This window comes from Mercenaria mercenaria, chromosome 12 (genome assembly GCF_021730395.1).
Source record: "Mercenaria mercenaria strain notata chromosome 12, MADL_Memer_1, whole genome shotgun sequence".
In the NCBI taxonomy this organism is placed as follows: domain Eukaryota; kingdom Metazoa; phylum Mollusca; class Bivalvia; order Venerida; family Veneridae; genus Mercenaria; species Mercenaria mercenaria.
In genome coordinates, this window is record NC_069372.1 from 71,557,103 (window position 1) to 71,569,765 (window position 12,663).

Consider the following 12,663-nt stretch of genomic DNA (forward strand, 5'->3'; position numbering starts at 1 on the left):
TGACAATTTGATAAAAAAGACATTGTATCTGAAATCATTCATCCTCCACCTCTGATTTATAAGGAAGATCAAAATATTTAGATAATTTAGTCTTTGCTAAGAATGTACATGCACTTCAAAAGAAACATATCAGTTTATCTTAATCCCATTAGTAACTACAATTTTGCTGTTCATTGAAAGCATGAGTATTCAGAGATAACTAATTTTCATGTATTTGGTGGTTCAGTTAATCCATGAAATTTATTCCCATTGAACAAGGTTACTTCCCATTCATTTTATTTTCAAAGGTTGAAATTCAGGAATTCATGTCCTCATAAACAAAAATATGTAAGGATTTGACTGTATATTGTCTCCATCGCCTCAGTTGTCTAGTGGTAGAGTGTCCGCTTTGAGTGCGGGAGGTCTAGGGTTTGATCCCCGGCCACGTAATACCACAGATATGAAAAATTTTACTGGTAGCTCCCTTGCTTGGCACTCAGCATTAAAAGTATTGTACCAGGAGGTAAAATAAGCACAGGTAAGTACCTAGTTTGTTGCACAAGAGCTTTGTAGCTCGTGTTGTATGTTGGATTATATACGACGTTGAATAAAGCTTACCTTTACCTTTCATATTTTATTCCATCAGAGCTAAAGAGGCAAAACTACGAGAATATTTTGAGAAGATTTTCCCTGAATTGAAGAAGGCGAGAGATGATAAGGAACGTCTGAGCAGGTATGAAGGATAATGCATTTATAAAATCTTTACATTGTTATTGGTAGCTTAGCCTCTTTCCAGGATTGTCTCAAATTTGCAGAAGAACATGGCAAACTCTTGTTAATTTCAAATAAAATTCTACATCAAAAAGGGCCTCAATAGCCAATTTGTTGATATTTTCTCTAAGAAAGGGCCTCAATAGTCAGTTTTTAGCTCCACAATTCGGAGAAAAGGGGGGCTATTCTACTAGTCCCTGTGACCCCTCTTGGTTAAAGTTTTTCGACAACCTTTGTTTTTCTGTCATATCTTTGTTACTATTGTTTACATCTTACTGTAACTTCACATAAACATTGTCCAGTATACAAACAATGTATGTTTAGGGGCTGAGCCCAGTATATACCCAAGGTCAAGGTCACCAAGCTGTTATACTTTGGTTATTTTTAAGGTTAAAGTTTTTCGGCAACCTTTGTTTTTCTGTCATATCTTTGTTACTGTTGCTTATATCTTATTGTAACTTCACATAAACATTGTCCAGTATACAGTTAAAGTATGTATAGGAGCTGAGCCCATTAAACCCAAGGTCAAGGCCACCAAGGCGTTATACTTGGGTTATTTTTAGGGTTAAATTTTTTTTGGCAACCTTTGTTTTTCTGTCATATCTTTGTTACTATTGCTTATATGTTACTGTAACTTCACATAAACATTGTCCAGTATACAAAGTATATGTAGGGGCAGAGCCAAGGTCAAGATCATCAAGATGTTATATACTTAGGTTATTTTTAAGGTTAAAGTTTTTCGGCAACCTTAGTTTTTCTGTCATATCTTTGTTACTATTGCTTATATCTTACTGTAAGTTCACATAAACACTGTGCAGCATACAAACAAAGTATATGCAGAGTTTGGGCCCAATATACCCAAGGTCAAGGTCACCAAGTTGTTATACTTGGAATTATTCTCAGGTTAAATTTTTTCGAAAGCTTTTTTTATAGACATATCTTTGGTACTTCAAAAGATAATGACTTGAAATTAAAAATGTTTCTTTATAATCATCATCTGCATGTGTGGTTACAAACCCCATAACCCTAATTGTATTTTTGACAGAATTAGGCCCCTTTTGTACTCAAAGTTTTTTGTAATCTTCGCTTTCTGGATATAACTTTAATGCAATATAAGATAAAGACTTGAAACTTAAAATGTATCTTTATCATCATCATCTGCATGTGAGGTAACAATCCCTATAACTCTTGTTTGTATTTTTGACCAAATTATGCCCCTTTCATACTTAAATTTTTAACAAACTTCGTTTTCTGGACATAACTTTGGTACTATATAAGGTAATGACTTGAAACTCAAAGTATATCTTTACCAGCATCATCTGCATGTGTGGTAGCAATCCCAATTACTCTAATTTGTGTTCTTGACAGAATTATGCCCCATGGTGTATCTTCCCTTTAAAGGAGAGGTCTCTTATTGAGACATGTATTCATTTTACTGTCAAATCCCTGAATAGTGGAGTGCGCGCTGTCTTACGGACAGCTCTTGTTTGGACATAGAAATTAGTTAAGTTTCGCATACTATTCGATATTTTGTTTATTAACTGTTTGATATATGACTTTGAACACTTGCTTACCATCATGGTCACACATTACCATACAGTGCAAGACTTATCCAAATCCACAAATGAAGGTACATTGTTTGTCTTATCTATTCCTTTATTTTTGTCTGAAAATCACAGGTAATATTTTTACCCTATACTTCTATCAATGCTTCAAATAGTCGAGCACGCTGTCAACAAACAGCTCTTGTTTATACTTTCATGTGTTCATTCATTAGACAAGGCTGTTACATAGTCAAGTGACAGACCTGACAGGACTTGTTTTTAAAGAGTGGCACTTTTAGTCTTTCCTAAATAAGAAGAAGTCAAATGTTGCTATAAAAAGTTCGCCATTAATGCAACTAAAGCCAAACAAAACAGACTGTAGAAAATTTCTGTAGAAACTGAGAAGTTCAAATTTTGAATCCTTGCTATTTTGTGTAATATATGGTTTATGTCTAGTGTTAATGCATATGGTATATCTTGCATTCTGTGGTTTATGTTGTGTTAAATATTACAGAGGTGGTACCCGTACCGGGTTGCCAGTGTATGCAAGAAGTGAAGCTGAGCTAGAACAGATTATGGATGGTATACATGAACAAGAGGTGAAGCTTTGATAATGCTATTTGTACAATTATGAATTATAAGCACTATGGTAGGCAAAAAGATTACACATTTACAAAGAATAATATAATGAAGCCAACCTGTATCACTAAGATATATCCTAAAATAAATATAATAGTGAAAAAAGTCAAGGATACATGATTGTTTTCTTGAAATCTTTATGTAAGCTTGGATGAAGCTAGGATGTACTGCTTTGTGTTACGATCCACTATGAAAGCAAAATGTTTTTATGTTCATCCACAGAGTTTTGTTTTGTGGCTAGTAGCATAAAAGTTAAGGCTTTTCATCGTATTGTATTACCCTAAAATAAAATGTGCTAGTGATTTTAAGTGGAGTTAGTGGTCCAGTAGACAGACTTGAGTCTATGAAACTGTTAGTAGCAAGTTTAACCTCTTGGTCCTTGAACTAGAATAATTTTCTTGCCAACAATATGCTGTACACATGTACTGCTATTGTATTTGACAGGAGGAAGACAGAAAAATGAGAAACCTAGCTGTAATTCCTCCAATGATGTTTGATGCTCGGCAACGTAGTCTCAAGTTTGTCAACAAGAACGGTCTAATCACAGACTGTATGGAGGAATATAAAGAGAGAAAATACATCAATGTATGGACAGCCCAAGAGAAACAGATCTTTAAGGAGAAATACCTGCAGCATCCAAAAAATTTCGGGCTTATTGCTTCATTTCTTGAGAAGAAGGTAATTGTTTGACTGTCATGAACATCATTTATCTATTATATGAGTTTTATAATTGTATGTTTTATATGTTATGTTTAACATTGTATAGATGATGTATTTCATGTTTTTCTCAGCTAAGCAGAGTTTTTTTTATAGTTTACAAAATAACATATTTTCTGAAAATGTGACTATTGAAGAACTTTTGGAATTTGTTGGTAGAATCTTCATCAGGTAAGCCTATTTTAGTTTGCATATTGTTTAAACTTGGAGGAGCCAGTTGAACCTAAAGTCTCTTTTTTTCTCTGCTTAGCAGAAACATTTTATTTGCAGAAACTTGAATTCATACCAAAGCGAAATCCAGTAACCTGAAATAGTTAGTTGGCTCCTAGTTGCATGACTGAATTTTGTTGAATAGAAAATGAATTTGCCATAGCCGTACCGATAGAAAACTGGAAAACATAATGTTCAACCATAGTAATTATTTTGATATTGTAAAGCAATTTTCTACTGTTGCTATATTACTTTTTACTTCCAGAGCACAATGGATTGTGTAGAGTACTACTATAGATCAAAGAAGAGCGAAAACTATAAACAGATGTTGAGAAAACAAACAGTGAAAAAGAAGAGACAGCAGCAGAAAGCGCAGGTAGATATATCTTGTTGAATTTGAACTCTATACTGTTTACGATCCACAGACTTTAGTATAGTAAATATTTTGCACTGTCTATCTGGCTGAATTAACATTAATTATCTATTTTTGTTTACTATCTAAGACATGGATAGGTATGAATTTTGGCCCTGGTAAACAAGTCATCAAATCTCATGTATGCCTAATTATCTGGTTTTATGCCTCAAAATGAACATGATTAAATGAACTAACAATCCACAAAAAAAAAAAATGAAACAAAAGTATGATTTTACAAACTGTTTGTAGTATAGATAGAGTATCAGTGTACAGATAGAGTATCGGTGTATAGGTAGAGTATAGATTACTAAATTTTTACCAGGGTTACTTCCGTACCCACCCTACTTCCTTCAGACTTGCCCTTTCTATGAGTACCTTGGCAATTTTTTACATTCACTCAATTTATTGTAAGAATTCTGACACAGTTACTTATTATGCCCCCAAAGGGAGGCATATAGTTTTTGAACCGTCTGTCAGTCTGTCGGTCTGTCAGTCTGTCCGCAATTTTCGTGTCCGGTCCATATCTTTGTCATCGATGGATGGATTTTCAAATAACTTGGCATGAATGTGTACCACAGTAAGACGACGTGTCGCGCGCAAGACCCAGGTCCGTAGCTCAAAGGTCAAGGTCACACTTAGACATTAAAGGATAGTGCATTGATGGGCGTGTCCGGTCCATATCTTTGTCATCGATGGATGGATTTTCAAATAACTTGGCATGAATGTGTACCACAGTAAGATGACGTGTCGCGCGCAAGACCCAGGTCCGTAGCTCAAAGGTCAAGGTCACACTTAGACATTAAAGGATAGTGCATTGATAGGCGTGTCCGGTCCATATCTTTGTCAACCATGGATGGATTTTCAAATAACTTGGCATGAATGTGTACCACAGTAAGACGACGTGTCACGCGCAAGACCCAGGTCTGTAGCTCAAAGGTCAAGGTCACACTTAGACGTTAAAGGTCATTTTTCATGATAGTGCATTGATGGACGTGTCCGGTCCATATCTTTGTCATTCATGCATGGATTTTAAAATAACTACGCATGAATGTGTGGCACAGTAAGACGACGTGTCGCGCGCAAGACCCAGCTCCGTAGGTCAAAGGTCCTAAACTCTAACATCGGCCATAACTACTCATTCAAAGTGCCATCGGGGGCATATGTCGTCCTATGGAGACAGCTCTTGTTTTAATGCTGGTTTTGAGTTATTTTCAGGACTGAAAGATTGAAACTTGAAATATTTACAGAATTGAACCTGTTGAAATTTAACATATTTTTCTGCAATGAGTTTTGAAGTCTGTCAAGGTTTGTGTGAATTCTGCCAGACATCCTTACACATGGATAAGGCCACATCAGTATTAAGGGTCAAATATTGTAAACAGATAAATTATGTCAGTTAATAAAGCAGATATTTTCAAATTATGTATAGCTTTGTATGATTACTAGTATATAAACCATCATGTCTGGTTATAGGAGATCTGTATCTTATCATAAAAAAATGAAGAAATGAATTTTTTTTTTGTCAGCCCCAAGCTGTGTTACCAAAGGAAGAAGGTCTGGAACCAATAGCTTCATCATCAGACCTGGCATCACAGGCAGCAGGAACAACAGCAGCTGCTGATGATAATGTGAACATGTATGTTTTTATCTTTTTGTGCGTTATTCCTTTAACCAGTCCAGCTGTTTGTGTAATTTGATACTGTTGATTTTGTAATCTTGGTCCACAGTTTGGAGTTGTTAAGATGGGAAACTCCTGCATCTAAGTAGTAGTTTCTGTGTACAGTTTCGAAATTAAGCATTGGCAAGCTTGCATTCACAGTTGTGTTTCAAGGTGCCGTTTTTAGCTCGACTATTCGAAGAATAAGTAGAGCTATCCTACTCACCACGGCGTCGGCGTCTGCGTCACACCCTGGTTAAGTTTTGACAAAGTCTTTTGAGGTAAAGCTTTGAAACTTTCAACACTTGTTCACCATCACCATGTCCAGTTATAGGCAAGAGTACATAACTCTTTCAAGCATTTTGACTGAATTATGGCCCCTTTTGACTTAAAAATCTTGGTTAAGTTTTTCGTACCTGTTCATATTTTGACAAAGTCTTTTGAGATAAAGCTTTGAAACTTTCAACACTTGTTCACCATCACCATGTCTAGTTGTAGGCAAGAGTACATAACTCCATCAAGCATTTTGGTTGAATTATTGCCCCTTTTTGACTTAGAAATCTTGTTTTTTTCGTACCAGTCTACATTTTGACAAAGTCTTTTGAGATAAAGCTTTGAAACTTTCAACACTTATTTACCATCACCATGTCCAGTTGTAGGCAAGAGTACATAACTCCATTAAGCATTTTGGCTGAATTATGGCCCCTTTTGACTTAGAAATCTTGGTTAAGTTTTTCATACCAGTTTATATTTTGTGTAAAGTGTTTGACATATGGCTTTGAAACTTTTATATCTTGTTCAGTATTATAGTCTCTATCAATAGGCAAGAGTACATAACTCTGTCATCTTTTTTGGCTGAATTTTGGCCCTTTTTGAACTTGGAAATTGGTTTTGTTTTCGTATATGTCCATGTTTTGTCAAGACTATTTGACATATGGCTTTTAAACTTTAAACACTTGTGTATCATTATGATTTCCATCTGTAGGCAAGAGTACATAACTCTGACAACTATTTTGGCTGAATTATGGCCCTTTTTGGACTTTGAAATTTTTGTCAAAACTATTTGAACTGTGGCTTTGAAACTTTTAACACTAGTTTATCAACATGATTTCCATCTGTAGGCAAGTGTACATAACTCTGTCAACTATTTTGACTGAATTATGACCCTTTTTGGACTTGGAAATTAGTTAAATTTTTCATACAAGTCCATATTTTGCCTAACATATAACTTAACATATTTGCCATCATGGTCACACATTGCCATTTAGTGCAAGACTAATCGAAATCCACAAATACAGGAACATTTTTTGTTTAATCCATTTTTTTCTTTTGTCTGAAAATCTATGGAAATATTTTGACCCCATTCTTCAATCAATTCTTCGAATAGTCGAGCGCGCTGTCATCCGACAGCTCTTGTGTTATTTTGGGGCCAGAATTTATAAAGGATACTATCTTGAAATTTTTTAAGAAAGAAGTATAGCGTTTGTAAATCTGTACAAATGCTATCAATTCCAATTTCAACAAATTTCATTTAATCCTGTTTAAGCAATGTAAATTTTGAAAATAGGTCAGTGTGGTCCACCAGCTTGTCACTTAGTAAGATTAACAAAATGACTTTTACTAAGTTTTCAGTAGATTGAATATGGATAATAATATGGACTCAAGTGGACCTCTTGTGATAACAATATTACTTTACCTCTCAGTGTAACATCATCAGCCAGTGGGGAAGCACAGATCAGACCAGAATCAACAGTCACAACAACAAGTGGTAAAGAGAAAGAGGACGATGATAAAGAAATAGATGATTCATCTGATGATAATGATACCGTGAAAGGTGTCGACGGAGAAGGTATAGGTCTCACAACATCACTTTAGAAATTTACCTTACAATGAGTTTACGTTACAATGAGGGGCCTTTGTGGCGGAGTGGTTAAGGCCACTTACTTCAAATCACTTGTCTATCAATGCTCAAACCTTGCTTAAAGTGTAGATTTCTTTCATTTGATGAAGAAATGCAGTGGTTCTACCTAGGTGTCTGCTTCTGCCTAAAAATGATGGATAGAGGGGCATTTAGAGTCTTCTTCTAACATCAAAGACAAAGAGAAGGTTTTATTAGAAAGATATCAAGGAATGCATGTGCTGTTATTGACATTTTTATGACCTCTTGAAATTTAACTTTTTTGTCCAGACAGATAAAATCTTACTATTAATTAAAGAAAATTCAGTTAATTACGCACAGTGTTTGGTCATATGTTTCACTTTCTTCCTTTTTTATGGTTTAACTAAAAATGTTACTATGTTAAAAACTTGCAAATACTACAATTGGCATGTTGGTGACCTTGGATTATGATGAAGTGGTATGTTTTATCCAGACACGAGTAATATAAACTTTTTAAAGAATAAATAGAACATCTTTACCTGAAGGTTGGTTTGCTTATACATATAATGATTACATGACAGGTGGTGTTCACCCATGTGCTATATGCAAGACGCAGCTGGAACATTATGGTTTGAGTCGTCCTTTAACTACAAAGAACTGCGAATTGTATGGCATCATACAGTCAGATTTGACACCAGAAATGAGGGTGTGCAGTAACTGTTGGTGTAAGTCTGTACGGAGGAGATACACACAGTAAGTACAGTATTTTTACCTTAGTGACATGATTTTAGCTCGCCCAAACTGAAAGTTCAGGGTGAGATCTTAGTTTAGGTGCATGGTCCAGCATCAGCATCCTCAGTTGATATAAACATCTCCATCCCTGAAACTACATTAGAAATAGCATCATGGCAACAGCCTTTCTCAAATTTGTTTAAATGGTTCCGCTTGACTCCTTTTAGGGGATGCAAGAGCTAAATATAAAAAAAATCTAAACAACATCTTTTCATGTACCACTTGATGGATATTTATCAAGGTTGGTCTGTGGCATCCCTCAGTTTTGTTGAAATAGTTCCAGTAAGCTCCTTTTAGGGCCTGAAGAACCAAAAAAACCTTTCTAACAACTTTGTCAGTAGAACCCTTACATGGACCTTCCCCAGTTTGTTGAAATGGTTCCACATGGCCTCTTTCAGGGACCACCAGAACCAAAAATAGAATCTTCACTAAACTTGGTCTGTAGCCTCATTTTATGGACATCACTCTGTCAGGCTTGTTTAAATGGTTTTACTTGACTGTCTTTAAGGGGCTGCCAGGGTTAATATTTCACAGGTGAACCACTTACAGACATAATAGCCCTCTTGTTTAGACACTTTACCTATGATTCATGTGGGGAAGGTGTCAATAACTTGCAGAGAATATGTCATCACTTGTAAAGAGTCCAGGAACGCTGGTCAGGATAATGCATTAACTGAAATAATGTGTAAAAAGAGGTTTAAAGTTAAAATGAAATAAACATAACTGTACAATAGGAAGTAATATTTTACAGTAAATGTTGCAAAGAAATCTGTTTGCTACACATTACCTGATCATTCTTTGTTTAAAATTTATTATTGCAAGGAAATATATGGAGATATGGTCATGAATCGTGAGATTCCGTTAAATTTTCATATCCTTTATTACTGTCCAGACAAATTGTAAGAAGCACACAATTGTTGATCATTTTTATGATAGGTCACATACGATTAACATAAAAGCTACAGTATAACCTGTCTTAAGCAGCCAGCCAGGGGAAGCAGACAATTTGGCCGCTTAAGCCAGGTGACCGCTGATCGGAGGTGCATCCAGTATATGTATTTTTCAGACTTCTGAACAGTTTAGCCTTTAGGCCCATTTCTTTTTGGTTTTCTATTATTATTTTACCAGGATACATTGACGTGCATTTGCCTTCGCAATATGAATGGTCTTCTGAGCAATCTAAAACTCCGGCGTGTTTTTTTTTTTACAGCAAAAATGGTTACTGATAATTTTCAAACTTGAAAAAAGTTTGTTTACAATTTTCGCCATTTTGGCAAGGGAAGCTACTCCCCGCGTTTACTATCTAGGCTAAAGTCTAGGATTGCCGTTATGTTCCGTTAAAGATCGAGTGGTTTAATTTATATTTCTTTCAAACACAATAAATTTCGTGTAGATTAATAGTATTTTGATGAAAGAAATATGAAAAAAATCACATTATTATGCTACTAATTAGGTATCAAGTATTATCTTTAACCGAGATCAAACTGTGAACAACAAAATTGGCACGAGGTTAAACACTAATTGTCGATAATTACTGGCCATTTGATCTAACTAAAAGAGGATCACACCTTTGATTATCAGTTTTTATTGAGAAGCTCATGTCATTTTGTTGTGGTGAAGTCACGCGAAACTTAGCAATCATGCGTTTCTCAAAATCACAAAAATCTGGTATCTTCGGTGATTATCACCAAAAAAATAACTGGTTTTGGAAGAAACATGGCCGCTGAAAGGGGTCAAATACGGTCGGGAGGCAATTTCGGTGGCCGCTGGCCGCGGACAGGAGGTGACCGCTGAATAAAGTGATGAAATAGAGGAAAATCTGTTGGGGGCGTCATAAAATGACCGCTGAACGGAGGTGACCGCTGATCAGAGGTGACCGTTAGTACAGGTTAGACTGTATAAGCATTTAAAAGAAATACTTAAATGTGTTACTATACATCTATCATTCATGACAAACTCCATGCTTATTCACAGAAAGGTATCGTAATGTTGAACTGAAGTATGTCTAATTTGACAATTGTTTCTTTAGATGTCCTGTACCGTCATGTAAGACTCCGAAAAGAAAAGTGAAGAGATTGAGACCACTACCAACAAAATGGGCTGACCTGACAGCTGAATTAAAGGAACCTATCATGAAAGATTTACGTAAGTTTTTTCTCTTGGAACTTTTTTATGCCCCCTGCATCTTCTGATGCGGGAGGCATACAGTGATTGTCCTGTCCGTCTGTACGAGGTAAACCAAATGGGACCATTTCGTCTAGCATCAATACCCCTTATTAGAATGTCTTGATACTAATGCAGATGTAACCTGTGACCATTCCTCGACATCACCTGACCTCAGTTTGACCTTGACCTCATTTTGGACTTAGGTTGCGTTAACCAAATGGGACCGTTTCGTCTAGCATCAATACCCCTTACTAGAATGTCTTGATACCCTTACTAGAATGTCTTGATACTAATGCAGATGTAACCTGTGACCATTCCTCATCTTCAGACATCACCTAACCTGAGTTTGACCTTGACCTTGACCTCATTTTGGACTTGGGTTGCGTTAACCAAATGGGACCGTTTTGTCTAGCATCAATACCGCTTACAAGAATGAATTGATACTAATACAGATGTAACCTGTGACCATTCCTCATCTTCAAACATCACCTGACCTCAGTTTGACCTTGACCTCATTTTGGACTTAGGTTGCTTTGTATCGATAAGGATGCCACCAGGGGGCATCCAGCGTTTATTGAACGCAGCTCCTTGTTTTTATCAGTAATTACTTTTATGCCCACCCCCATCTGCTGAAAAACATTTGTGGTGGGAGGGCGGGGCTTAAGATTTGCCATTGTCAGTACATCTATCAGTCTCTCTGAATTTGTGTCATGCATATATCTCAAAAATGTATTCCACATGGAGTCATCGTACCTCACAGGATTGTCATTCAGCATATGGAGTTATGCACCTTGTGTTTAATTGAGATTTCTCACAGCCAGACATCAGTTATGGCCATAGACTTAGATTATAGGAGTGGGGGCACCAGTGTCCTATTGACACACATCTAGTCAGAACTGATTCAATTTGACTCTGTTAATGACTTTTATCTTGAATGTAAAACTTTGAGGTTTCTGAGTTTGTGTCAGTGTTGTTGCAGGTGATAGTGAAGTTGATGATGGAATAGTAAAAGACTCTAAGTTTTCAGTAATTCATGGCTTACCTTTTATACAGTTCTAACCCTAGAAACAATGTTTTAAAAGGTGAAATCTTACAGAATCATGTAGCACAATCCACAAAATTAATGAGAAGTTATGTTGTTGAAAGTAAGAAAAAGACCAAAATTTTTAAAAAATCCTGAAATGTTTACTCTGTTATTGTATATGAAGATGTGATTATACGAGCATTATGTATTACAGAGATAACAGACGAGACTATGAAATGCTGCTCCGCCTGCTTCAACAGGATCGCTCGCAGGATGGAATGTAAACCCCCGACAACAGAGCCATTACCTGTGACATCAGAGCCGACACCAGAAGTCAAACAGGAACCGTCTGAACCTCAGCCAGCAGAGAGTAAGATTAACAAGTTTTGTAAATTTTCTATATAAGGAAGAAGGCTAGAAAAGTAGTCCTGCATCAAAGGAGTCAAGATTTTTGAATTACAGGTCTTTCATTAGCTTATTTTAATGTTGTAGACTAGATAACTATATGTGTTAGTATATATCAGACATAGTCTCTTGTATCTTGTTATGCCCCCCAAGGTGGGCATATTAAAATCGCACTGTCCGTCCATGCATGCGTCTGTGTAAATTCTTGTTAGGACTGTATCTCTACCATCCATAAAGGGATTTTGAAATAACTTGGCAAAAATGTTCACCATATTGAGACCAGGTGTCATGCGCAAGACCCAGACCCCTATCTCCAAAGTCTAGGTCATACTTAGAGGTCAAAGGTAAACATGGTCTGTTTTTCTTGTCCGGTCCATAACTCTGCCATCGATGAAGAGATTTTAAAAGTACTTTGCTTAAATGTTCCCTATAATGAGATGACGTGTCATGTGCAAGACCCAGACC

General features: G+C 36.2%; 1 protein-coding gene across 3 annotated transcripts in view; it reads left to right on the plus strand.

The window, feature by feature from the left end:
• The window catches only part of LOC123533472 (nuclear receptor corepressor 1-like), a 137,963-nt gene that overhangs the window by 70,726 nt on the left and 54,574 nt on the right, over positions 1-12,663 (plus strand). For all 3 annotated transcript variants that reach the window (XM_053520313.1, XM_053520315.1, XM_053520314.1), the window contains exons 11-19: positions 626-712; positions 2,809-2,893; positions 3,378-3,611; positions 4,126-4,236; positions 5,802-5,911; positions 7,636-7,781; positions 8,393-8,564; positions 10,633-10,748; positions 12,008-12,163. In XM_053520313.1, coding sequence (XP_053376288.1) covers positions 626-712; positions 2,809-2,893; positions 3,378-3,611; positions 4,126-4,236; positions 5,802-5,911; positions 7,636-7,781; positions 8,393-8,564; positions 10,633-10,748; positions 12,008-12,163 — 1,217 coding nt within the window. The remainder of the gene's footprint in view (positions 1-625; positions 713-2,808; positions 2,894-3,377; positions 3,612-4,125; positions 4,237-5,801; positions 5,912-7,635; positions 7,782-8,392; positions 8,565-10,632; positions 10,749-12,007; positions 12,164-12,663) is intronic.